The sequence below is a fragment of the Dama dama genome, chromosome 26 (assembly GCF_033118175.1).
Source record: "Dama dama isolate Ldn47 chromosome 26, ASM3311817v1, whole genome shotgun sequence".
In the NCBI taxonomy this organism is placed as follows: domain Eukaryota; kingdom Metazoa; phylum Chordata; class Mammalia; order Artiodactyla; family Cervidae; genus Dama; species Dama dama.
This window is the reverse complement of record NC_083706.1, coordinates 56,758,937-56,786,602: the sequence shown is the minus strand read 5'-3', so window position 1 is coordinate 56,786,602 and position 27,666 is coordinate 56,758,937. Positions and strand designations below refer to the sequence as shown.

The following is a 27,666-nucleotide window of genomic DNA, read 5'->3' as shown; positions in this document are numbered from 1 at the left end:
CCCAGGTGGAGAAGCAGGCTCCTCAGCAACATTACCGCTCAGATTCCAAGGTGGCTCAGAGCAAACCCTCTCTGACGCCCTTCAGCTCAGACTTCACTTGTCCACGGCTCTGCCCACCATGGCCTGGCGCCTCGGGTGCCATCTGCCAGCCTGTGCTGGGGACCACTCCTCTATGCAAAGCCCAGCCTGGCCTTTGGGGGTGCCTCACCCCTCCCTCCGACCCCCTCCTCTGCCCATGATCCAGACTTTCTGGGGGACGCTGCGCTCTGGCGTGGGCGGGCAGCCCACCCCTGTTGCCATTCTTACTTCTGGAGGCTTCCCCCTGCGTAACCCGCCCTTGGGGCTGTCGGGCTAAGTGAGGCTGTGGAAGCTGATTACAGGTTGTTCCTGCTGCCGGGAAAGTCTGTGCGGGAGGTTCTTGGTCCCACACGGGGTGTCCCCAGGGAGCAGACACCCTGTGGGGCCCAGGCTGGGCATGAAGCAGGATTTGGATGAAAATAAATCCACCCAATCCTGTTTCTCAGTCATCCAACTGATGCACTGACGTCCCTTTAGATTAAATACCACACTTTCTGCACGTGATAAATGAATTTATCCATACAGCTTCGTCAATACGTATACTGACCATTTCCACCCACCGGTTCTTTTGCTTTTTGCTGATGGCCTTTTCCTCGGTTGAGAGAGACCGTTCTCACTTTGGGTAATGCGAACCAGATTGGAAGCCTACAACTTGCATTCTCTCTCTTCAGCAAGAAGCTCCAGCCAATCTCGCTGGTTTTATTTATAGCATTGTATTTCCTGAGAGAAGGCAGGAAAAGTCCGTCTTCCCCGGCTCCTCCGGCTCCTCCCCCGTGGTCCCCCGGCTGCGGCCAGACCAGGGGCGGGCCGCACGGGTGGGGGCAGGAGGGGGCCGGACCGGACCCATGCCAGGTGCTCCAGCAAATGCGAGATCAGAGGAGGAATTATGTCATCCCGCCGGGGAACGAGTCCAGGGCTTCCGCGTGCATCTGACTGCCGGCCGCACCGGACTCCGCGCATATAAGGGGCGGCCGCAGCCCGCCGCGGATCCAAGCCCAGCTCCTCCGCAGAGCGGGGTTGGGTCTCCTCCTGCGGCCCCTCGTCCCTCCCCGACCCCCTCCCGGCTCTGAGCCAGTCATTCCTGCAGGGTTTCCACACCAGGTAAGAGCGGCTTCTCCATTTACCAAATCACCGTGCTGTGATTTAACTTTTAAGAAAAGTCTTTAAAAAATTTTTTATTCTAAGAGGAGAGAAGGAGAAAGTGCAAACTAGTTTTGAGGCAGGGAGGGAGCTTGCCCGTTGGCACCTAAGCAGAAACAGGTTTTCCCCTCGCCTGCTGCTGCTCAGTGGCAGAACTGGCGCAGGTGAGCTCCCTTTGGCGTCTTACCTGCACACAGGATGCTGTGATCCTGCCGGATTGCCCGCTGCCTGAGGACCCCTGGGGCTTTCGTGAAGGTACCTGCCTGGAATCCTGGGCAGAGGCTTCCGTTTCAGCCACTGAAAAGGATGCTTCCAATAAAGTCTGTTACTGGGGGGCGGCCGTGAGGAAGCAACTAGAAGTTGTTCCTGAGGATGTGAAAGAATGATGAGAAGTTATAAGGACGCATGCTAACCAGTTTTCATAGCTGAAAAGTGTTTCTGAAAGTTTTTAATGAATGGTATTTAGTAAGTCAGTGAAGACTGCCCTGACTGCCCAGAGATTCCAGCTCTTCTTACAAGTTTGGGGGGTAATTTGCAGATGAAAAGGCAGCGGGAATTAGCAGATTAGCCTAACTTCTGTGAAGGGGGGTCAGGTTCCTTTGCAAGGGGAGGCTGAGGACAGTGAGGGGCTCTGTTGAATCACCTTGTTCTTGACCATTGGAAGGTCGTGTTTCTCAGTAAAGTTATGTTTGCGCTGATTGCTGGTATAAGAATTGTAAAAGATCTTTGCAGATCTTTGTGAAAGTTCTAATGTAATTAGGTGTAACTGTAAAAGTGCTAACGACATTCTGTTGTAGACAGCTTTCTTTTGGAAAAAACTATAACCTTAAGCCCTGAATGTGTGAAGCGAGGTGTACAACGTGGGAGCATGTGTCCCCGTAGTGTATGTGTTGCCTTTTAGCAACACGGGACGAGAGAAGGCTGGAGCCCCAGCCACGACCCTGGTGGTTTCTTTTCTGCTGGGCGACCCCCGAGACGGGATGGGCGCCCCAGGCCCGTGTGGCCGATGGCAGAGCGCCGACACGTCTATCTCAGCACCAGAGGGTCTGCTTTTGTTCCCGACAGAGCTCCGTGTGCGTCCTCAGGACCGACGGGAAGCTGAGCCCTCAGGACGTGGGACTCTTAATTCGGACGGAGTTTGTTGCTGGAGGCAGTGGTCCCGCTGTCTGCTGTGGGGGACAGAGGACATGCCTGCCCCCCGCTTACTCTGAAGTCACTTGTGCAGCACTCACAGCGTGCCAGTGCTGTTCTGAGTCCCCGAGGAGGGTTCACCGCGTGACTCAGTCCTCGGAAGAGTCCTGCTAACGGCAGCCTCTCGTCTCTCCTACTGGGCTGCGCTTCAGAAGTCTTTACAAACACTGACTTGCTGGGCTCTTTTCCCACACTCACCCTGTGACTGGCTGATTTAAACGCCCGGTCCTCATTCCTCAGAAGGGGTGTCTGAGACCGGAGGACTCAAGGACGCTTCCCCAGGCGGCACGGTGATGCTGGCGCCGCAGCTCTGAGCCGGCGCCTTGCCCGTGGGGCCCGCCCGCTGCCTGGGGCTGCAGGCGGAACACAGCCAAGCCCTGCACTTGCTGTGGACGGGCTGAAGGCAGGTGTCTGCAGCCTGCCGGGACGGGAGAGTCCTGCTTGGAGCCCCTCCCCAGGTGACGGTCCCCCTCTTGGGGAAAGTCGCTCCTTCTGGAGAGGCTCCTGCAGGGATTTCTTTCTCACCAAGAAGCTCTAACCAAGGAGGGTTGGGGTCTCAGAGTGCCTTCACCTCCGTGGAACGCAGAGTGTCGCTGGAAGGCCCTGGGGCCCGTGCTCAGGGGAGGCAAGGAGGCTGAGGCCCGGACACGGGGAGGCCGAGCAGGGGTTAACCGTGGAGCAGGCTCCCAGCCAGGCTCTGACTTCTGGGCCAGTGTCTGCTGAGCCTGCCAACTGAGAATCCTCAAGAATGGAAAAACAGGCCTCAAGAAAATAGAAAAGCAGAGCAAAAATGATTACTAAGTAGAAGGCTATTTTCTTAGCAGTTATGATCCAGCAAACTAGGTTTACTTCTAACTCATATACAGTTACTATTTATTCTCTTTAATTAAATCATGTGCAACTTTTTTTGGCTATTTGTGCAAAATGTCTTTGTAGGCTATTTTCCCCAGGCTGATATTTTTCTAAATTCGAACTTCCTGGGTTTATGTTCTGGCTCTGGGCAAGCACTTAACTTGTTTGAGTCTCCACTTACCCATCTGTAAAATGGATATGATAATGATCATATTTATTGCCTAGGTCATTATGAGGATTAAATAATATGAATGCTTAGGACATCATTAGTACAGTGCTTGTTGACAAATGCTAGTCCAATGAATACCAACTTTAGTTAGAAAAACTCGTTTGAAAAGCATATTTTCTAACTTTGCCCACAAATCCATTTGTTTCTGATTTTTATACACAAACTGTTTTTAAATGATCATATGAGTAAAATTTCTAATCCAAATTAGAAGCTGTGGTTATGTTTTCTTAAGTAACAGGGTCTAATTTACCTGCAGGGGTTTGGATGGGAAGACGCAAGATGCTGCGGCCACTGCTGCTGCTTGCCCTGTGGGCCTGGTCCAGTGCTCAAGGTGAGTGTGGACCCCCTGGGTGACCTGGTCCAGCGCTCAGGGTGAGTGTGGACGCCCCTGGGTGACCTGGTCCAGCGCTCAGGGTGAGTGTGGACGCCCCTGGGTGACCTGGTCCAGCGCTCAAGGTGAGTGTGGACGCCCCTGGGTGACCTGGTCCAGCGCTCAGGGTGAGTGTGGACCCCCTCGGTGACCTGGGCCCCCAGGACGAGGTTCACCTGCTGGACAAGGGTGGATAAAGTGGAGGCCTGGCTGGAGCAGCTCACCCCTTAGGACCTTAACTTGGTTTAAAATAAATCTTCACTCACTTTTGAGTCCATATAGTAGGAAATTTATTTTTGGAAAATTGAGGTATTAGAGAAAAATACCCTCCCACCTGTAGATGCAGTCTTTTGCTGGACATGGTCTGTCTTCCTTCTTTTTTAAATTGGATTAGAAAAAACAACAACACCTGTTTATTTGGGTTTTTTTGGTTGTGCCACAAGGCATGTGGGATGTCAATTTGCCAACCAGGGATCAAACCTGCGGCTCCAGTATTGGAAGCGCACAGCTGTAAACACCGGACCTCCAGGGAGGCCGCTGCCTTTTTTTGTATGTAATATTTACAGCATACTGAAGTATTTGGTGTTCTACAGCGTCTATCCTTCCCCCATTTTTGCACTTAAAAACATATCTAAATATTTTTTCATGTGTTTATTTTCTTACAACATGATTTTTAATGACTGTAGTATTCCATTAGAAGGTACCCCTCTGTATCTTTAGGCCATTCCCATCTACATTACACATTTACATGACTATAAATGACACCACAGGGAAGACTGTTGTGAATACATATATCCTTGCATTTGTGATTACATATTTAGGATAACTTACCAGAGTAAAACTGCAAAGTCTTTAATGATTTTAAGCATTTTTGACATATGGTCAAATAGCTCTATTGCAGGAAGTAAGATGAACACTTCTGTCAACAACACCAAGTAATCGAATGCTGCAATTTGCCAAGTATTAGATAAAAGTTATACTTTGTTTAGACTCTCTGTTCAGAAAATTATTTCGAATGATTTAAAGCGTTACAGTGTTGGTGAGGGCAGACAACCTCTCTCTCCAGTGTTTGGACAGCGCATTAAAACCGTGCGTCTGTGGCCTTGGGTCTCTCAGACACTCTCCGGCAGTGTGAGCCCTGAGAGGCAGGATGTATTTCTGAGAAATACAGGGTCCCCACGGGAGGAGTTCAGCTCAGATTATGTCTCTAGGAAAGCGACATCGAAGGTAGCCGCTCCCCAGTGGTGCAGCTGCCCGCAGCTTTCCTGGGCACTTGGGTGGGAGAGGGAGGGTCTCCCCTGAGCCCAGCTCAAGTGGGGAGCCAAGACGGCAGCGCAGGGCCCTTGTCAGGGAGGCGGCGAGTGGGGACCGGACGCCACTCCCTTTCTCCGTGAAGGCTCCTCCGCTGGTCCGCACAGAGAGCCGCTCATGGGCGAGCCGGGCCTGTGGTCGTCGCCGGCCGGGGAGGGCCCAGGTGAGCGAGGAGGGGCGGGCTCTCGGGCCTCGCAGGGGCTGCGTGTGAGCCTGCATGGCCCCCGAGAGGAGGGCCCTGTGACCCCGCGCCCCTGACCTTCGTGCCCTGCTCCCCGAGCAGCCGGAGACCAGGACGAGGACACCGCCTTCGACCTCTTCAGCATCAGCAACATCAACCGCAAGACCATCGGGGCCAAGCAATTCCGGGGCCCGGACCCCAGCGTGCCCGCCTACCGCTTCGTCCGCTTTGACTACATCCCGCCGGTGAGCGCGGAGCACCTGGGCCGGATCGCCGAGGCCATGCGGCGCAGGGAGGGCTTCTTCCTGACGGCCAGCCTGAAGCAGGACCGCCGGTCCCGGGGCACCCTGCTGGCGCTGGAGGGCCCGGGCGCCGCGCACAGGCAGTTCGAGATCGTGTCCAACGGCCCCGCGGACACCCTGGACCTCACCTACTGGGTGGACGGCACCCAGCACGTCATCTCCCTGGAGGACGTGGGCCTGGCTGACTCCCAATGGAAGAACGTCACCGTGCAGGTGACCGGAGAGACCTACAGCCTGTACGTGGGCTGCGACCTGATAGACAGCTTCGCGCTGGACGAGCCCTTCTACGAGCACCTGCAGACCGAGAGGAGCCGGATGTACGTGGCCAAGGGCGCGGCGCGCGAGAGCCACTTCCGGGTAGGTGCTGCGGGCACTCCCACCGGGCCTGGCCTGGGTGGGGGGCGGTGCACACGGGCACGCGTGCGCGTAAGGAGCGCCCATGCACAGCGGCTGGCACGTGTGGTCACGGCACACACACTGTACCCACGCACACTGCACACACGCACGTGCACACACGTGCACACATTGCACACACATGTGCACACCACACACAATACACGTGCACACACGTGCACACACGCACTCTGACCCAGGAACCAACAGAGCAGTGGACACAGGCACTCTCAGGTGCACACACTGTACCCACGCACACTGCGCACACACGTGCATACATTGCACACACATGTGCACACCACACACAGTACACGCGCACACACGCGCACACACGCAATCTGACCCAGGAACCAACAGAGCAGTGGACATAGGCACTCTCAGGTGCACACACTGTACCCATGCACACTGCACACACACACGTGCAGACATGTGCACACATTGCACATACATGTGCACACCACGCACAGTACACGTGCACACACATGCACTTTTACATGCACACACAGCACACACGTGCACACACACACTCTGACCCAGGAACCAACAGAGTAGTGGACACAGGCACCTTTCTTAGCTGCCAGAATGGTCACTGATCTCCAGACTGAACATTGATTTGATCATGGAGACATCAGCTCAGTTCAGATGTCTCCCGGGGTCCCCAGATTCCAGTTCACTCCTGACACGACAGGCTGGCAGGAGAGAAAATTAACCATGTTTCCTAAGGAAAGGGCTGTTGATTTATGAGGGAGTGGTTCCACGTTCATCTCAGGTAAAATATGTTTGCAAGAGGATTTTTTCTAAATGCTAGTGTTTAGAAACTGCAGCAGAGGGTCAGCGACTGTTCTCCTCCATGTGTGTGTGCGTTTTGGAAATAAATGTATGTTCAGACTCAGCTATTTCAGTAAGAGGCCTAGAGATGCCCCGTGTGGTCTCTGGTGGTCGTCAGGAAGCCCTCAGCTCAATGGGACGAGATCCTCACTGTCGCAGGGTGGACTGCCTGTTCTCATAGATGAGCTGTCTGTTCCGTGGACAGGCAGAGCAGTGCATGTTCCTGCAACCCATGGCCACGCGTGGGAGTGCTGGTCACCCTCAAGGTCCCTAGCCGAGAATGTGGCCTCCATGATCTGTCCCCTAAGCCTGTCTCCACCATCCCTCTCAAGCCCCTTCTCTCAAACGTTCTCCCTTCTTGAGTCAAACCCACATCTGCCTCTGGCCTCAAACGAAGCTTCGAAGTAACATACACAGGTAACCCATTAACGAGATTTCAGACCTGCTGAGAATAAGAGCGCAGGAGAAAACGTTCTCACTGCTTTAAATTGCATCTTGTGTCTTTGAGACATAGCTTAGTGTGTCCTCAAATGTCTGCTGTTTACCCACTTGTGTTTCTGTCCTCGTACGTGTCTCAGGGTTTGCTGCAGAACGTCTACTTAGTCTTTGAAAACTCGGTGGAGGATCTTCTGAGCAAAAAAGGCTGTCAGCAGAACCAGGGAGGTAGGTGCCTGGGTCCCGCTGCAGTGCGTCCTCCTCCCGTGGGGAGGGCCGTGAAGGGTAAGGGGACGCATTGGAATACGGTGCCATCCTGGCCTTGCCCAGGTGGCTGGTCAACTCGGGTGTGCTGACATCTGAAAACAGTACATTGCTTGAAGGATTAACTGTGAATACATTTTAATTATTCAAATATAATCCATTTTACATGCCAAAAGCATCCCTGGCATTTTAACATGATTTTAAATATATGCAATGATGCCAGCCTACTGATGTATGAAGATCTTCTTCATAAGATGACTCCACAGCTCTTTGTCAAGCTTGGTTTATGGGAAGTTTTATACTAGTCACAGCTGGTGATACCATCTTATTAGGAAAATGGGCCACTTGAACCTTTGACATAATCCCACACTGTCTGTTAATTGCATTTTGAATTTATATCCAACCATAATTTGTCAACCTTGTCTTGAGTGTTTGATATTTGAAGGTCACTATGCTGGGCTTTTTGAATGCAACATATCATTTCATCTTCAAAACCCCCTGAGTTGGGCTCATCCGCTTTCCTCACTTTACAAATAAAGAGGGTGGGGACCGATAGGGCCTGTTAACTGCCCCCCACCCAGGCTGAGCCCCACAGAGGAGGCTCTCAACTGCCACATGACCCCATCTTCTGATTCACTTTGTTAAAAGGCTTCTTTACATCAACTGTACACAAATATAAATTGTCACTTTATGGATCCACGTGGAAGGATATGGGGTTTGTTGTCTGTAACGTAGCTTTGGGACCCAGCCCTTGACCCCATGTGGGAACGCAGGGCTGAGGATTCAGAGCCCGGGACCTGATCACTGGCATTGCGGCGTGAGTGCAGATCTGACGTGTGAGCCTTTCCGTCCACGGCCGGCTGCCTTTCAATCGGCGCATCTCTCAGCTGTTGGTCAGTCGAGTTCAGGAGGGAAAGAGTTTAAATTGTGATGCTTGGCAGCTTGTGCACCTAGGAGGGCTTTATGGTGGGCCACACACTTGCTCTCAGCCCCCAAACTTCCTGAGTGCTATGGCCACAACATCCCACACTGTACCGCTAGCTCCAGCTGAAACGCGGATCGAGGTCCCTCTGGATTAGGTCACAGTCTTTCTGAGGGGTGTGGTCATAAAAAAGCAAAAGTTCTGAAAATGCTAAGACAGAGTGAACTGACATCCAAGAGGACACATGGGAAGAGAAGGTGGTCCCAGGACGCAGATGGAGGGAGCCTTGCTTGTCTCTGATCCGAGCCGAGCATCCCTGGGGGCAGTCGCCTGGTGATGTCTGGGTGACAGAGAGAGGGAAAGGGAGCAATGACCCTCAGCGAGGGGGCAGGAGGTGGGGGTGGAGTGTTCCTCACCCCAGTCTCAGCCCCTCATGCTATAGGCTGGGACGTCCTCTCCTGAAGAAGGACTCTGCTCGTCTTCCGTGAGGCGGTCCTGGGACTTTTGGGCATTTTTGTTGCCCTATTTTTATTCTTCTATGTACGACTAGTGATTAATATGCTTATGGTTATATGTGGCTTTCTGGAGAAGGAAATGGCACCCCATTCCAGTACTCTTGCCTGGAAAATCCCATGGACGGAGGAGCCTGGTGGGCTGCAGTCCATGGGGTCGCAAAGAGTCGGACACGACTGAGCGACTTCACTTTCACTTTTCACTCTCATGCATTGGAGAAGGAAATGGCAACCCACTGCAGTGTTCTTGCCTGGAGAATCCCAGGGACGGGGGAGCCTGGTGGCTGCCGTCTATGGGGTCGCGCAGAGTCGGACACAACTGAAGCGACTTAGCAGCAGCAGCAGAGCAACCAACACACACACACACGTGGCTTTAGGCCTGGTGAGTCTGAGGGAACCTCTCAAGATCTGTGTGAGTTGCAACAAGGATTTACAACCACATAATAAAAACCCAGTCATAGAAGGTCTGACAGAACTATAACACTGACAAGTCGTGACTCAGTCATGGAACGTCTCAGACAAGACATGAGCGTCACTGCGGAGACGACATGGCCTGGCCTTGGCGGCCAGGTCCCACCCGGCCGGCTCCACCCGGAGGCCACGCCTGGTTCGGGACTTTCCCAGATCACTTTTGTCTTTAGTGGAGTAGCTGTGTGTCCTGTGTTTGGGGACTTCCGAGGCCTGTACCATCTCTGAGCAGTGGGTTCTGAGTCCATAGTCCGGGTTCTGCACTTCAGGGGTCTTCTGAGGCCAGCAGAGAATTGACAAAATTACTCATTTAGCAAGAAAAAAAAATTTACCTTAGTGCAAAACAAGTAGCCAAAATAAATGGTGTTTAGGATTAAAAAAATGGGATAATTGAGGAGTTGAGAGGGGTTGTCAGAATGTATAGAAATTATGGGGTCAGAAACAGATTTGAGGTTTGGGACCAAAATAAGGAATTTATTTTAGATAATAAGTTATATAAATAGTTATATAAAAAAAGAAGAAAAACAGGAAGCTGTTGCCTCTAACCAGTTTGAACACGAGGCAGATGTGTGTCTCTGATGCTTTTGCATTTTTTACCTGAGCTGAACTTCTGCTCTGCAGACGGCAGTGTCTGAGGCTTGGTCCCCATGGTGCTGTGAGGGGCAGAGTCCTGTGGTGGGAAACAGATGCCGGTTCTCGGGCTCCCGGGAGCCACGTAGCACGAGCACGCTGAGCAGCGCCCCGTCGTGCCGGCCAGGCTGTGACTGTCCCACTTCCTTCCTTCAGCCGAAGCCAACGCCATCAGTGAGGACACGGAGACACTGCACCTGAGCCCCATGGTCACCATGGATCACGTGGGCCGGAGTGCGGAGAGGGGCCCGGAGGTGTGCGAGCACTCCTGCGAGGAGCTGGGCAGCATGATCCGAGAGCTCTCGGGGCTGCACGTCATTGTGAACCAGCTCCACGAGAACCTGCGCAAAGTGGTGGGTGCCTAGTTGGCGACGCCCCTCTGACCAGGACTAACCCCCAGTAACCACGGGTAACTGCCACTAACCACAACTAACCTCCACTAACCATAACTAACCATGACTGATCTCTGTTAACTATGAGTGACCACCACTAACCATTAGAAACCTCCACTAACCATGACTAACCACCACTAACCATGAGTAACTGCCACTATGACTAACTATGACTAATCTCTGCTAACCATGAGTGACCACCACTAACCATTAGAAACCTCCACTAACCATGACTAACCACCACTAACCATGAGTAACTGCCACTATGACTAACCACCACTAACCAAGACTAATGATGACTAGTCTCTGCTAACCATGAGTAATCACCATTAACCACAAATAATGTTCACTATGACTAACCACACTAACCACTAGTAACTACCACAAACCACACTAACCACCACTAACCACAAGTAACTTCCACTATGACTAACCAAAACTAACCATGACTAATCTCTGCTAACCATGAGTAACCACCATTAACCACAAATAACCTCCACTAACCATGACAATCTCCATTAACCATGACTAACCACTGCTAACCACAACTAGCCACCACTCACCATGAGTAACCACTAACCAAAACTATGACTAACCTCTCCTAACCTTCACTAATTCAACTAATCTTTACTAACTTCCACTAACTACAATTAGTCTCCACTAACAATGAGTAACCACCACTAACCACAACTAACCTCCACAAACCATGACTAACCACCACTAACCATGTGTAACCATGAGTAACCATCAGTAACATTTACTAACCACCACTAGCCTTTGCTAACCAGAAGTAACCAGCCAGCTCCCTGGACAGAGACCCAGATATCTGGTTAGAATGCCATGAGTAGAGGACTCTGGTAGAAAATGGGTGCTCACAGGCTACATGGCCTCCACTGCGAAGTCTTGAACTCAAGGAGATTGATCTCCCAGGAAACAGGAAGCCCGGATTCAGAGGGCAATCTATTTAAAGATGGGAGTTTGGTGTGGGCTGTGGCTGAGCGCGAAGGCTGCACAGCCTCATCCCGTCCACACTGACGTCCTTTCCTCCATCCTCCAGTCAAATGACAACCAGTTTCTCTGGGAGCTCATTGGCGGGCCCCCCAAGACCAGGAACATGTCTGCCTGCTGGCAGGACGGCCGGTTCTTTGCAGAGAATGAGACCTGGGTGGTGGACAGCTGCACCAAATGCACCTGCAAGGTGAGCGGACGCGCAGTCCCCGGGGGCAGCCCTGGGCCGGACGCTCTGACCCCCAGACCCCGAGGGGCCCCTGCTAAACATGCTGCCTGCAGGGGCCGTGCGGATGGAGGCCACCCCGGATGAGGAGTCAGCCCGTGGTTCTGCACGAGAACCAGGAGCGCGTGGCCAGGGTCGCCCGGTGGTGGGGGCGGAGCGGGCAGGACTGGCAGGCGCCCCTCCTGGGTCTGAGGCCGCTGGGTCCTGTGAGGGCCTCGGGCTCAGCACAGACCCCGGGGGAGTGTCAGCGCCCGCAGCACGGCAGCCCGTTCTGTTTCCTTGTTCGCCCACTCGGTCACCCACTCGGCCTGGACACTGGACGTCGCCCGTCCCACCTGTCCCGCTGCTGGGTGTGGAGGGCCCTGGGCTTGGTGCACCGTGTGGGGGGCCTAGGGGATCACGGTCCAGGGAGCCGCTCCAGCTGAGGGCAGAGATGTCCCCGCGTCTCTGTAACAAGCGGACCCTCCTGACCCTTCCGGTCCGGCCCTTGTTCAGCATTTCTGTTTCTGAACGCGTGTGACACAAACGCTGCTTTTCCTTGTAGAAATTTAAGACCGTTTGCCACCAAATCAGCTGCCCGCCCGCGACGTGTGCAGACCCTTGGTTCGTGGAGGGCGAGTGCTGCCCGTCCTGTGTCCACGGTGAGTGCCCGGCGGGTGGGCAGCAACCTCGGCTCTCTGGGCTCAGCCGTGTCCTTGCGCGTCGCGTGCCAGCTGCGGGAAGTCTGGGGCTTGGGCTGCGGTCCTCAGGGCCAGGGCTCCCGGGACCTCGCGTCAACAGAGCCTCCAGGTCCTCTGGAAGCCCCTAGATGCTCGCGGCTCCCGGACAGCCCAGTGCCCCCCTCTGGAAGCCCCCAGACGCTCGCGGCCCCCTGCCGGCTCAGTGCCCCCCCCCCCATCAGCTGGCCCCCTGCCTTTGGCCCCCAGCCCCGCCCCCAGCTCCTTCACGGCGGCTCCCCACCCCCTCCCGTGTCACAGCAGTGCTGACCGGACTGGTTGCTTTCTCTGAGACATGCTCTGCGTGTCCTGCCCGTCTCATCATCCTGGTCTCGGGGCCTGCAGGTTGCTGGCCTGGGCGGGGGCTGGGAGCCCATGGCGATGGGCAGGGCTCTGCGTCTCCATGAAAATGTAGCGTTTCTGGGCTTCAGGGTGATGATGCCCGTGACCCAGGGTGAGTTTTACGATGAAAATGCAGGACAATGTGTACAAATGTGCATGGCAGGCACTGGGTGTTTCTTGGCAGGAAATTTCCTTTTATTTAACTTGTTCCCATTTAGAGTATTTGGAACTAAATTTAGCATCCTGTCATTTCAACCCCAAATTGAAGCTTCATTATGTATGTAATGTATGTATGTATGTATGTATGTATGTAAACCAGCAAACAGCGGTTAGAGTGGAAATAGCTCACGTCCTGGTGGCCCCAGCGACAGCTCTGCAGCAGAATCGGTGTCTCCTCTGAGAAGCCGTCAGGGTCTCCCATGGGCCCCTTCCTGCCGGGGGCCACTGGGCATCCGGGCAAGCTCCTTGTACGCCCCCTTTCCTTTCTTGGGGTCCACTCCCACGCTCCGACCCCGGGACGGATGTGTCTGCCCACCTCCCACATCTACCCAGGGAGTCTGCTCAGACTGCAGGGCTGGGCCCCCCGTGTCCTGGCCCCTGGGGCCTGACAGACAGCGGTGTCCCTGTGCAGATGGCGAGGAAGGCTGGTCCCCGTGGGCGGAGTGGACGGAGTGCTCGGCCACCTGTGGGTCGGGCACCCAGCAGAGGGGCCGCTCCTGTGACGTCACCAGCAACACCTGCCTGGGGCCGTCCATCCAGACGCGGGCCTGCAGCCTGGGCAAGTGCGACCACCGCAGTGAGTGTCAGGCCCGCCCCGGGGTCCTGGGGGTCCTCGGGGCCTCCGCCGGTCCGGGCCTCGTGCCGCGGGGGCTCTTCCCCGCCTGGTCGGTGGGAAGGTCCCGGGAGGGTTCGGCCTGCTCTCCGATCAGCCCTCTGAGTCCCGGTGTGCTTTCCCCCTCCGCGCTAGTCCGGCAGGACGGCGGCTGGAGCCACTGGTCGCCGTGGTCCTCCTGCTCGGTGACCTGCGGCGTCGGCAACGTCACCCGCATCCGCCTCTGCAACTCGCCGGTGCCACAGATGGGGGGCCGGAACTGCAAGGGGAGTGGTCGCGAGACCAAGGCCTGCCAGGGCCCGCCCTGCCCGGGTGAGTGGATATGGCTCCGCCGGGCGCCGGGAGCCCCTTGTCTGGCTGGCGTTCCCGCGTGGAGACCCGGCCGCGTCCCAGCGCAGGTCCTGTCCCCGCATGACCTCGCTGTCCTCCCGCCCCCAGTGGACGGCCGGTGGAGCCCCTGGTCCCCGTGGTCAGCCTGCACAGTCACCTGTGCCGGAGGGATCCGCGAGCGGACACGCGTCTGCAACAGCCCGGAGCCCCAGCATGGGGGCAAGGACTGCGTGGGGGACGTCAAGGAGCACCAGATGTGTAACAGGAAGAGCTGCCCTGTAGGTGGGTGTTCGGGATGTGGAGCCACCCGGCAGGTGGGTGTGTGGAGCCTCCCGGCACGTGGGTGTGTGGCGTGGCTCCTCGGCCCTCCGCCACTCGGCCGCTGGGCACCTGCTGTGGGGCTGGACGCGTCTCTGAGCACGCTGCTGGGTGCTGCTCCTGGGCGAGGTGCCGCCCGGTGGGTGGCTGCAAGCCTCGCCATCTCCTCCCTCCCTGCAGACGGCTGCCTGTCCAACCCCTGCTTCCCCGGAGCCGAGTGCAGCAGCTTCCCCGATGGCTCCTGGTCCTGCGGCGCCTGCCCCGTGGGCTTCCTGGGCAACGGCACCCACTGCGAGGACCTGGACGAGGTGGGTGCCCTCCCCAGGCCGCGGGGCGGCCCGAGGAGGCCGGGGCCGGGGCTCACATCCAGCCTGTTGGTCCCACAGTGCGCCGTGGTCACGGACGTGTGCTTCGCAACCAGCAAGGCCCACCGCTGCGTCAACACCAACCCCGGCTACCACTGCCTGCCCTGCCCGCCGCGCTACAAGGGGAACCAGCCCTTTGGCGTCGGCCTGGAGGCGGCCAGGACTGAGAAGCAGGTGAGCTGCTGGCCGCTGTCTTCCTGTAGAGGCGTGAGGACAGTCAGGCGGGCTGGGGTGGAGAGGGGCGGGTGGCCTGGGGAGGGACCACTTACTCTGCAGGGAGCAAGGCCCGCGGAGCTGAGTATCCACCCACAGCATCCCGAGGGCCCGGGTGAGGAGCTGTGGCCTCGCCGTGACCCCAGGCGTCGCCGAGGCTGGGGCGGGCCCTGCCCCTGCTTGGCATCCGGGGAGTGCAGCCCCGCGGGTCTGGACGGACCTGGGCTCCCAGGGCCCCCGTCAGGGTCGGGGTCAGCGTGCGCCCTCGCCTCTGCAGGTATGTGAGCCCGAGAACCCCTGCAAGGACAAGACCCACAGCTGCCACCGGCACGCCGAGTGCATCTACCTGGGCCACTTCAGCGACCCCATGTACAAGTGTGAGTGCCAGACGGGCTACGCGGGCGACGGGCTCATCTGCGGGGAGGACTCAGACCTGGACGGCTGGCCCAACAAGAACCTGGTGTGCGCCACCAACGCCACCTACCACTGCATCAAGGTGCGGGCGCCCCGCCGCGTGCCCACCCGGATGCCGCCGGGACTGGGGGGGCGGGAAACTCCGGGCCACCCACCGGCACCGCCCCCAAGACATGTGCCCACCTGGGATGCCGACGGGACTGGGGGGGTTGGAAACACCAGGCCACCCACCGGCACCCCCCCCCAAGACATGTGCCCACCCAGGGTGCTGCCGGGACTGGGGGGGCGGGAAACTCCAGGCCACCCACCGGCACCGCCCCCAAGGCATCTGCCCCCGGGGTTTTCTGCAAATTCCAGGGGTCGTTCTGGGGAATTGTTGGAATTGGTGGGGGACAGAGCACCTGATACACGTTTATCGGCTGAATTCAGAGAGGGTTGAAGCCAGTGAATGGGGCGATGGGTGGTGCTGGCCCTCGGCTCCTGGCACAACCCTGCAGCTGCAGTGGCCCTAGGCAGCCTGGTGGCCGGTCAGAGCTGGTCACTGCTGCCCGGAGCTTTGGGGGAGGAGCCTGGTGGGGCCCGGTCCGTCCAGTGTTTTCCTTCTTTCCTGGTTCTGTGGTCGTGGGCTCTTCACGGGGATCCCGGGCTCCAGACACAGGCCTCCTTTCTCCCCTCACGGGTGGTGCTGACGTCAGGCCTCAGGCAGCTCCCGGGGACACGCGGGGCCCAGCCTGGCTGTGAGGTCTCCGCAGTGGGGCTTCACCAGCTGCGCCCTTCCCGCTTGGTCCTGAGGGCAGGGGGCTCGGGGACGTTTTTATAACGTCTGCTTCCTCCTCTCGCAGGACAACTGCCCCCTCCTGCCCAACTCGGGGCAGGAAGACTTCGACAAGGACGGCATCGGGGACGCCTGCGACGACGACGACGACAACGACGGCGTCACCGACGAGAAGGTGGGCGGCTCCCGCGCCCCGAGCGCCCGGGCGTTGCTTGCGCTCCAGAGCGCCCAGGCGGGAGCGCAGCACTCTGCTCGACGCTGCTGTGAACCGCCGCCGGGACTTCTCTCCCCAGCGCCCGGGCCGTTCCTCTCGCCCCGGAGCGCCCGGGGCCGTTCCTCGCACCGCGGAGCTGTTCCTTGCACTCCGGAGCGCCCGGGGCAGGAGCGCTTCCGAACGGTCACTGTGAACCGCCAGGACTTCTCTCCCCAGCGAGGCTGGAGCCGCTGGGAGAACCCCGTGGTTTCTACCGCACGTTAGCCAGCCAGGCGTGCAGCCTCGCGGGCTGCTCTACTTAGAACGCTTTCAATAGTTTACTTTTACTTTTCCATCCTCCTTCTGGGGGGTGGCGGGGGGTGGGGGGGAGTGGTGCCAGTGATCCAGGGCTGTCTCTTCAAGGAGAGAGGCTACCGCTCACTGCTTTGATAGCAGAATCTTGTTCAGTCGCTCAGTCGTGTCAGACTCTGAGACCCCATGGACTGTGGCACCCCAGGCCTCCCTGTCCATCACCAACTCCTGGAGCTTGCTTAAACTCATGTCCATTGAGTCGGTGATGCCATCCAACCTTCTCATCCTCTGTTATCTCCTTCTCCTCCTGCCTTCAATCTTTCCCAGCATCAGGGTCTTTTCCAATGTGTCAGTTCTTCGCATCTGGTGGCCAAAGGATTGGAGTTTCAGCTTCAGCATCAGTCCTTCCAATGAATATTCAGGGCTGATTTCCTTTAGGATATACTGGTTGGATCTCCTTGCAGTCCAAGGGACTCTTCATTTCCCGAGAGAACTGTGGCAGACATATGCCATCTAACGTATTCATGCATGATTCAGCATTAGCAGACACAGAATGCTAAGTCTTTGTTCGAGGGTTCACTTCCACTGATGCCTCGACTCTTTCGATCCTTCATTCCCTCAACATCGACATGTCTATGGTCACTGTCTTATGTGTCTGTCCTCACCATTATATATATATACTGTATCACCTTTACCATAGACAATCTCAAAATTTTTCACAGGGATAGGTGGTGTAAATAATTATGAAAGGACTTGATGTCAAGAAATAGTAGGTAAAGAGCTTCCTGGCTCTATTTCTACCTTGGTCATCTTGATCTGCTTTAAATACACGACTTTTAAGTGCCGAGTCATGTTACGAGTAACCCAGCAAGCGTCTCTACGCTGTCTCTGGAATTCTTCCCTCGTTTTTTATTCTAGGACAACTGCCAGCTTCTCTTCAACCCCCGTCAGTTCGACTATGACAAAGACGAGGTCGGGGACCGATGCGACAACTGCCCCTACGTGCACAACCCAGCGCAGATCGACACGGACAACAACGGGGAGGGCGACGCCTGCTCCGTGGACATCGATGGGGACGGTGAGTGGAGCCCTCCGCGTGGGCTGCGGACGCCGCGGGGCTCTGTGCGGGCTGGGGGCGCTCAGCCCCATCTGTTTACCAACACGCGACATCCCGAGTCATGTCTCTGCTCACGAGACCATCCTCATCCAGCCCCTCTTCCCTGGGGCCTTGGACCACCCTGTGGAAAACAGCCGACCTGCAGCTTCCCTTCCTGACCCCGGCTCCCCGTCCCATGTCCTGCCAGCTCTGGTGTCTCCTCTCCCGCCCGCCGCCATTCACAGCCCCAGGAGCCCAGCGCCCTGCCCTGAACAAACCGAGCTTCTGAGAAGGGTCTCCCGTACCCCCTCTGTTTCCCCAACGGCCCGCTTCCAGGCATCACTGAGTCCATTGCAAAGACCCCGCTAGGGTTTCACCCCGGACACTGGAAACTTCTGACAGCATCAGGCCTTTTAAGCGGTGCCTGCGGGCGTGACCCTGCACCCACTGCCTGCATGGCCTCACCCTGGGCGCCTGCAGCCCGGCCAGCAGCCCGCCAGACTCATACCCACTCCCCCCACCCACCCGCTCCCAACTACGCTGTCTCCAGGCTGCTTTCTTGGTGCAACTTGGCATCTCACTGACTGGCTTCTACCAGCACAGGACGGCGTCTGCCCACACTGCTCTCGAGGGCTTTTCCTGGAGATGAGGCGTCTCCTCCCATCATCCATCTGTGACTTCCAAATCCCATATCTGTCAGGGGTCCTTCCCCTGACTCTCTCCACCTCCCAGAACCCTCCCTGCCTGCCAGGACCCCCTACCTCTCAGGACCCTCTAACTCCTAGGACCCCCACCTGCCAGGACCCCCACCTGCCAGGACCCCAACCTCCCAAGACCCCCACCTCCCAGGACCCCCACCTCCCAGGACCCCCACCTCCCAGGACTTCCACCTCCCAGGACCCCCCACCTGCCTGAACCCCCACCAACTCCCAGGACCCACCAACTGCCAGGACCCCCTACCTCCTATGACCCCCCACCTGCCTGAATCCCCTACCTCCCAGGAACCCCACTACCTGCCAGGAACCCCCATCACTTCTCAGGACCCCCCCCACCTGCTGCAACCCCCAACCTGCCAAGACCCCTTCACGTCCTGGGATCCCCCACCTGCCAGGTTAATTCACAGTTTTCATAACTTTGTCATTAATGAAATTCATGATCTATTTTCAGATTTCTGGGTATAAGGTACTGCACCTAAGCCCCCATCAGTGTCTGTCATTGTTGGTTTCCTAGTAACGTAGGAAATGGATGAGTTTGTGGAGCCCAGGTGGCTGGCCAGCCCCTAGCAGCTCATGTAGATTTTCTGAGTGGGTGTTAGGGCAAACAGTCAGCGTGAAGACTTGTACATTTACGCTGCAGTGACTCGCTGACCCTCGGTGTGCGTCACCATCCAGAGACCTCCAAGCATTGGTTCTTTAAACTAAGGGTATTTTCCTTCTAATGGGAAATCTGCCATGAATCTAATAATCCTCACATTTTATGGTTTCTTAGATTTCTCTTTTATTAAACAGACGTTTGGCTGTAAGTTGTTTAATGGAGTAAGCAAAGCAGCGTGCCTTCTCTAAACTCTGGGGGCTCTGTTCTCCCTGAACCCCACAGATGTCTTCAACGAGCGAGACAACTGTCCCTACGTCTACAACACGGACCAGCGGGACACCGACGGGGACGGCGTGGGCGACCACTGTGACAACTGCCCTCTGGTGCACAACCCCGACCAGGTAACAGGCGGGGCGGCCGATCAGGGCGTCTGCGAGGAGCGGAGGTCGAGGGGTTATCATCACAGGCTGCATGGCCTTGTGGTTTTCCACGCACTATGCCAGGACGTAACGGCACAGGCTGCTCAATCGTTTTAATTGAAAACGCTGACTGAACGCGAGCCTGAGCATGACTGTATCTCGGTGGCCCCCAGCCAGGCAGTAGGTGCCTCTGCCCCGCTGTGCGTGGGCGCGAGTCTCCTGATCAGCTCGGTGTTTCCCTGATGCAGACAGAGGAATTGGCTGCTTTTCCAGGCTGGCCTCTGGAAGTCACAGTGGGAATAGAACGTGCTGATGCAGTTCACAGAACGTGCTGGAGAAAGGACGTTGTCAGAACGGACTCGATTGTGCGGCCGCTAATTCCTTGCACTCTCCCTTAAGGAGAGCGGGCCCCTGTAGGGAGGTGGGTTAGATGCAGAGGCGCCTGGACTCCAATCCCCATTCTGACGTTGGCGGGTCATCTCAGGAGGCCGTTTTCTCTCTGCGGTCACGGCGCGCGTGTGGGGTGAGGTGGTCCAGCCTGCATGTGCTCAGTGACTTTCACCCCGGCATCTGTTTTGCTGCACGGAGGCTCAGTGCCGCTGTCCCCGAACTCTGCCTCGCAGACCGACGTGGACAATGACCTTGTGGGAGACCAGTGTGACAACAACGAGGACATTGACGAGGACGGCCACCAGAACAACCAGGACAACTGCCCCTACATCTCCAACGCCAACCAGGCCGACCACGACCACGACGGCCAGGGCGACGCCTGCGACTCGGATGACGACAACGACGGGGTCCCCGACGACAGGGACAACTGCCGGCTGGTCGCCAACCCCGACCAGGAGGACTCGGACGGTAGGCACCTCCCGCAGGAGCGGGGGGCCACGGGGATGTGAGATGTTGGACGAAAAGAACTCGCTAGCCCCAGTGGTCCCCGGGGAGAGGATCTGGAGGGCGCGGAGCCCAGGGCGGCTCAGGGTCTCCGGTGACGCAGCAGGGGCACAGCTGTGCGGGGGCGACCGGGCGTCCTCGGGCGTCTGCTGGAGGCTGACTCCAGCGCTGGTGGAGGGCGCGCGGCTGCTGTGGATGAGATGGGAGGTGGGGGCGGGGGGCCGGAGCCCACTGACCCCGAGGCACATGGAGACTCACTGGCTGAAGGGGAGCTCCAAGGACACCCGGCCGCGAGCAGCACAGAGCCCATTGTTGACAAGAGGACCGATGGCTTCTCTCCTCACAGCTGGGCCTGGGGGGAGGGCTTGGCTGGTGCTGGGGGAGCTGGGGTGGAGGCGAGGCTGGTGCTCGGGGACGTCGTCGGGGCTGTGGATGCTCCTGCCAGCCAGAGCACGGGCCTGTCACCCAGAGCGCGGAATGTCTGCCTCTGAGCAGAACTGAGGGGCCATCTGCCTCTGAGGGGAACTGAGGGGCCGTGTGAAGGATGTGATGGAAACTTGGTTAAACTCAGTATCTTTTCTCCCTCTAAAGCATCAGGCACTCCTATGGGGTGATTTAGTGAGTGGTTGTCTGGATTGTCACCATTAGCATGGATGGGCTGCATACCTGTGAGGTCTAACCGGCCTCTCTAAAGCCAGGCTGGTCCGTGGCTCCCAGCCCCACCCCTGGGAAAATTGACAAGATGCCCCCCGAATGTGGAAGTCTATTTCTCCCCAGGGAGACCATTTTTCATTAGAGAGTTCTGCCCTCAATGCCAAGTAGATTGCAAGCAGGGGCAATTGAGGTAGTAGCAAAGGTTCTGAAGACAATCAGAGGGAAAAGCTGGAAATTCAGCTTGATTTCCCCTGGCAAAGTTCAGGTTTTGTATCCCAATTTCAAGTTCAGAATGAAAAGAAATGGCTCTCACGGGAGCTCACACATGGCAAGCTTCACTGTGGTGTTATCAGAGTGACGTTTTGAGAAGAGTCCAGACTCCTCCTCAGAGTGCTGGGGCAAAATGTCAGCGATTACAGGCACTGATCCAGAAAGCGCTGCCAAGCCCTTGGCCTCAGGGCTTCAGAGACTCATGTACTAAGTCTTCTCAGACACAGAGAGGCAGATGGTGAGCTCTTCTTTTCTCTCTGCTTTTCCTTGGCGACAGGCGATGGGCGTGGGGACGCTTGTAAAGATGACTTCGACAATGACAGTGTCCCTGATATTGACGATGTGTGTCCTGAGAACAATGCCATCAGCGAGACAGACTTCCGGAACTTCCAGATGGTCCACTTGGACCCCAAGGGCACCACTCAGATTGATCCCAACTGGGTCATTCGCCATCAAGGCAAAGAGCTGGTGCAGACAGCCAACTCCGACCCTGGCATCGCTGTCGGTGAGCCTCAGCATGCGCGCCGCGGAGCACGCAAGCTTGCCCTTTGAGACCGAGGGGGTGGAGCAATGGGCCTTTCTGGCAGCTCCCACCCTCCCTCGGTTTGTAAACCATCTGCCTAAGTATTTGTGATGGGGGAACTTGGGGAAGGGCGTCTTTGCCCCTCCAGTCTCTGAGATCTCATATTCAGCAGGCCGTTTTATTTTATGAATTCTGTGTTTAAGTTATTACCTAAGGCGGTGCAGCCCTCCCATAACTTTAGGAAGGTTAAGTTCCCTAAGTGCCCTAATCGCCCAGGAAAGGGCTCCAGTTGGCTGGAAGGGAAGAGCCCTCTCTACCTGTGTCCAGGGGTCCCCAGGCCTCCAGGACTTTCCTAGAAGGCTGTTTCTGACGACCGATGTTCCCTGCGGCCTCCAGGTTTCGACGAGTTCGGGTCTGTCGACTTCAGCGGCACATTCTACGTCAACACAGACCGCGACGACGACTATGCCGGCTTCGTCTTTGGCTACCAGTCCAGCAGCCGCTTCTATGTGGTGATGTGGAAGCAGGTGACGCAGACCTACTGGGAAGACCAGCCCACCCGGGCCTACGGCTACTCGGGAGTGTCCCTCAAGGTGGTGAACTCCACCACGGGGACGGGCGAACACCTGAGGAACGCTCTGTGGCACACGGGCAACACGGAGGGCCAGGTGAGCACGCATCCCCCAGGCGGGCGGCTGCCGTGGGCCCTCGGGAGAGCAGCCCCGTTACCTTCATCTCACCTCGGCCAGTCAGTGTGAGTTGCTCCATCGTGTCTGACCCTTTGCGACCCCAGGGACTGTAGCCCGCCAGGCTCCTCTGTCCATGGGATTCTCCAGGCAAGAACACTGGAGTGGGTGTCATTCCTTTCTCCAGAGGATCTTTCCGAGCCAAGGATTGAACCCGAGTCTCCTGCATTGCAGGCAGACTCGTTACCATCTGAGGCACCAGGGAAGCTCAGATAATTTCAATACTTCTGCTTATTAAAGAGGCCATGCCTGGTGCTTTTATAAACTCGACTGGCGAACCTCTTGCACGTGAAGCATAGGTCTGTGCCCTATAGAAACGGGGAGAAAGGGGCTCCAAAGGTCTTGGTTCCACGTTGGGAAAGCAGAGGCCCGGGGCTCGGCCTGGGGGCTCCTCACAGTGAGCGGCACGGCCCCCGTCAGCGGGCTTTGCTCACACTAAGGTTTACGCTGTGGGATTCGTCAGAGGGAGACCTGGCTGCCTGAGCGCGGGGGTTTCTCGTCACAGGGATGTTCTGTCTCGCTTTTTGTGCTCTAAAGCTGCGCTTATGGCTCGGGGAGCCGGTTGTTCTCAGAGTAATCTCTTCCCCAGGTTCGCACTCTATGGCACGACCCCAAAAATATCGGCTGGAAGGACTACACTGCCTACCGGTGGCATCTGACCCACAGGCCTAAGACGGGCTACATAAGGTAGGCGGAGGGACACTCGCTGTCCGCTGCGTTTCTGCCCAGCAATTGTCCATTTCAGAAACGTCTTTCCGCTGCACGGCATCCCCAGATGAATCGGCTGAAGTGGATTCTGCCCTTGTGCTGCTCCCTGGATTTTCCCACTTTAAACGCTTCTCTTTTCTGTCCAGCATCTTCTTCTGCATGTCACTTAAAAAAAAGAAAAAGAAATAAAAAAGCCAAAACAAAACCATTGAAGAGGAGATCAAACTTGTAATAAGCCAGAAGGTGGTAAGCATCTCTCTCATGGGAGGGAAAGTGCAGTTGAAGTGCTGCATCCTTGTGGATTAGTTCGTGATTCCCTTGCACAGATTCCTGCCTGTTTCTGATTTGTGAATTGAACCTGAGTGTCCTGCATTGCAGGCAGACTCTCTTCCATCTGAGCCATCAGGGAAGCTCAGACAATTTCAATAATCTTGCTTATTAAAGAGGCCATGCCTGGTGCTTTTATAGACACAACTGGCGAACCTCTTGCACATGAAGCATGGGTCTGCGCCCTGTAGAAATGGGGAGATTAGGGCTCCAAAGGTCTCAGTCCCGCGTCGGGAAAACAAGGATAGTTTTGCTGAGTCCAAGACTCATCTCAAACAAAACTTGGACAAAGCAGTCCAACAGAATTTCGTTCTCTCAGCATGACAGCATTTTCAATCAGTTTTGATTAAAGCACAGTGACTGAAGTTGAAACTTTTTGCAGAGTTAGGCTTAGCGCACAGGCTGGTCTGATCCTCCACCAGGAGTGTGTGTGCCCTCGATGACAGCAGACAGATCTGAGAAGGGGCAGTGCTGGTTGGCTGCAGGGACTGTTTCTGGGGAGAGTCCCTGTCTCACCACTCGTGAGCTCCTCCCCTGCCACGGAAATTTAGTGCCTCTGTGCATGAGGGGTGTGGCCGGTGCTTACATGTCGGTCAGCTCACGGTTTTCGAGGAAACAGGTGAGCACAAGGCTTTAGTGCAGTGTGAAGGCCAGGAGCCTGCTGCCAGGGCGGGGGTTAGAGTCAGGGTCGGGGTCAGTGTTAGAGTCAGGGTTAGGGTTAGCGTTAAGGTCAAGTTAGGGTCAGGGTCATGGTTAGGGTTAGAGCTAAGGTCAGGGTAGGGTCGGAGTTGAGATCAGGGTTAGGCTGAGGGAAGGGCCTCCTGAGTCCACTGCAGTATTCCTGGCTCTTGGAGGCAGAGGCAGCCTGGAAGCTTGGGCGGGCGATTGTCAGTGAGTCACGGGGAGGAAGGTTGCCTGGGTGCTGCTGTTGCTCTTGGCGAGCCTTGTGAGGAGAAAGCTGACCTCCCGCCCTCTGGTGACTGTTTCACAGTCTTGACCTTCTCTTTCTGTCTCTTTGTTTTGTTTTCAGAGTCTTAGTACATGAAGGAAAACAAGTCATGGCGGACTCAGGGCCCATCTATGACCAAACCTACGCCGGTGGGCGGCTGGGTCTGTTTGTCTTCTCTCAAGAGATGGTCTACTTCTCGGACCTCAAATATGAATGCAGAGGTGAGTGTGAGAACAGGGGTCACTGGGGCCATGTGTCACAGAGAACGGGGAAAGAATGCACATTTTGCTTTTCATTTTACAAGAGCTGCACATCAGGGAAATAAACTGCTGGCCCGCCCAGCAGATGTTTGGTTTGGTCAGCTTGAGCGGACTTTGTCAGTCTGTTTGTTTTGAATTCCGTGTGAATGTCTTCAGTAGGACAAACACTTGAGTTATTCACAGGCTCTACCTGCCCACTGTACTCTACCCCGTAGCTTCCTGCCTTGTCTATATCTTCTGGGCCCCTCTGGCACTTTAGACTGCAGCCCCTGATAGAGAGAAAGGAAGGAAGGAAGAAGAAAAGGAAAGGTAGAGAGAAAGAAGTCAGGAAAGGGTGAGAAAGAAAGGAAGGAAGAGGCAGAGATGGAGAGAGGGAGGGAGGGACAGTGGAAGGAAGGAGGAGGGAGGAGGTGCTGGGAAGGGTCTCTCTGGCTGTCTCTCTAGGAGTATGTTCAAGTCAAAGTACGATAGAGCTGGATGGGAACTTGGCTTCTATGTGGTCTAAACCTGTGCTTTCCTGTAGATATGAAAGTTTCTTTTATGGTTGAGGTAAGACTCAAAGGTGCTTCTCAAAAATCACACAGCAAAAGTGTTGATATGTCTTCTTGATTCTGATGGAGGGTTCTCTTCCTTACGTTAGGTTTCAGTTGAGACATTTCACATTTCCTTCCATATGTCCATCCATCCATCCATCCATCCATCCACCCCCATCCATCCATCCATCCATCCATCCATCCACCCATCCACCCATACCCATCCATCCATCCATCCATCCCCATCCATCCATCTTTCCATCCATTCATTCAATCATTCATGCATCCGTGCATATTGTGGATGTCTTTTAAAAAATAGAAATAATGATATTTTAGGTTATAGTTGAACAAATAAAGCAAAACGAAACTCATGGTCCGGTCTCCCAGACTCTTTCTCTATGTTTTGCAGATGTCTAAGCAAGGTTTGCTGCGTTTCCAGCAAAGTACTGTAGATGCTGTTATCCAGACACCTCAGTCCATCCCAGTGCTTCCAGCTGCCCTCTCTAGCAGACCTCCTGTCCTTGACCCTAACCTTGAATGGTTCTTCACCTGCTGTCCTCAACTCAAACCCATGTGCCTTCAGAGGATAAATAATAATGGAACTGAAAGATGAACATCCAACCCACTATAGGAAAAGCAGTTTGATGATCCATGAGACTTTATGTGGAGTGAAAATTGAGCATGATATTGCATTGTTTTTTCTTTTCTTGTGTGTTTAAAAAGAATGACGTTTACATATGAAATGTAAGTACTTTTTGTATTTATGTGTATATGGAGTTGAAGGGAGTATTGTGTATAAGCCATTATCATAAATTAAGCAGGAAAAATATTGCCACACTACTTTCAGTGCTTTAAGTTGGGTGTGAGAGCACCCAAATATTGTTAGGTAAATTATAAAGAAGGGTCAACTCAAGTTTGAAGTAATTCCATCATCAGAAAGAGGTCAGGAGACAGCAGTCACATATGTGGGATGTCAGGAACATCAGAAATACCCATGGGAATAAGTGAATACGCCCTCCCCGACTCTCTTGTCCCACAGTGGAATCCCTCAGAGATGTGGTCTCATCATAGAAGGAAAATCCTTGTGAGACGGCTCTGCTGTGGGTCTAGACTTGGGCCTGGCAAAGCCCTGTTGACCTGATGGTTTAGCAGGTCCTGCCATTGCTACAGTGGCCCCTCCAGCCTGGGAGAACTCACGGCCAGTTGTCCCTTGGTTCCGAGGTGTGGTCCCCAGAATCCTTGCCGGGGCTCCTTCCCATCTCTGCGGCTGTAGGAGAGCCAGTGGAGAAGTGGTCAGCAAATGCGTTTCTACATCTAATCCCTCATCGAGGCTTTGACGCTGTGGGCAAGTTGCTTTTACCTAACTTGGTAACACATTCCATTAAGGTTCCAGTTATAAATGTTGTGTTAATATTTATTAAGTGAGTATAGAATGCAGTGCTGTTCATCAGTAACTTATTTAAATATGCCAAGTAGTGCATATGTAGTATAATTTCTAGAAGTAAACATATAACTAGCATATAATATAAAGATCCAGTTATAGCAAAATACCTTCTGTCAGAATACAAGGCTTTACAATGTTATATTGCCATGATCAAGCATGCTGCAAAATGTGATAGAAGAAACAAATAATAATGAAGAGTTTATAATGGAACCTTAATATATACTGTTGCCAGTGACTTTAATTCCATATATATATATTTTTCACTATTTTCTATCTGCTGTACGTAGGACTTTAAAGACTTTGAATGCCAAGGATAAACCAGTGCTGTCTCAGCAGACACACCCCTTAGACAGCAGTATGCACAGGCTTGATTTGTTTTTCGCTTTAAGTTGCATGACGTTTCTGCAGGAAATATTAGTTACTCTCACTCCACGTAGGGGCTCAGGAGGAAGACTTGTCTCGTCGGCCTGATGTGGCAGACAGCCTCCCTTCCGGTTGACAGCGGGCTAAGCCTCCATCACGGAGAGAGAGGACCCGCAACCTGTCTCCCTTGCTCGTGCCGTCTGATAAACTTACATTTGTTGCTTCTCTGAGGTTAATTGCCTTCTTGCTGTGCTGCACTTCTTACGTTTTTCGGGGGGAGCTGTCCTCCCAAGACAACGGAGTATTGGGAGGTGTCATTAAACGTCCCCGTGGTGAGGAGAGTGCAGGTTTCCATGTTGGTGTGTTCGGTGGTACGGGATGATGATGTGAATATATAGAATGTACCATATTTTTTTTGTAAATTATTTATGTTTTTTTAAAAAAAAAACAGACTTTTGGTACAGATGGATGAAACTTCTTTTGTTTTGCCAAAGACTGTAAATATTAATTTATTTGTTCACATGGTCAGATTTTCACCACTGAACCCTGCATTTAGCTAGAGCCTCATTTTTATACTTCAAAGGTTCATAACAGGAAATAAATTGTAAAAAGCTTTACTATAAA

At 55.0% G+C, this 27,666-nt stretch overlaps 1 protein-coding gene across 3 annotated transcripts; it reads left to right on the top strand.

The window, feature by feature from the left end:
- The first annotated feature begins 1,048 nt into the window (after positions 1-1,048).
- On the top strand, positions 1,049-27,666 carry THBS2 (thrombospondin 2). 3 transcript variants are annotated; one of them, XM_061130589.1, is made up of 22 exons: positions 1,078-1,179; positions 3,747-3,821; positions 5,455-6,011; positions 7,454-7,538; positions 10,263-10,459; positions 11,556-11,696; positions 12,277-12,373; positions 13,422-13,586; positions 13,758-13,934; positions 14,061-14,234; positions 14,451-14,578; positions 14,657-14,809; positions 15,126-15,344; positions 16,105-16,212; positions 17,461-17,620; positions 19,235-19,353; positions 19,995-20,229; positions 21,467-21,694; positions 22,109-22,380; positions 23,048-23,145; positions 24,524-24,663; positions 25,645-27,666. In XM_061130589.1, exons 2-22 carry the CDS (start codon positions 3,755-3,757, stop codon positions 25,650-25,652), a joined length of 3,528 nt encoding a protein of 1,175 aa, XP_060986572.1. In that variant the 5' UTR covers positions 1,078-1,179; positions 3,747-3,754; the 3' UTR covers positions 25,653-27,666. The 3 variants fall into 3 exon arrangements, with proteins under 3 accessions (XP_060986573.1, XP_060986572.1, XP_060986570.1); XM_061130587.1 differs by lacking the exon at positions 1,078-1,179 and adding an exon at positions 5,257-5,334 and having other exon boundaries at positions 3,755-3,821; XM_061130590.1 differs by lacking the exons at positions 24,524-24,663; positions 25,645-27,666 and adding an exon at positions 5,257-5,334 and having other exon boundaries at positions 1,049-1,179; positions 23,048-23,149.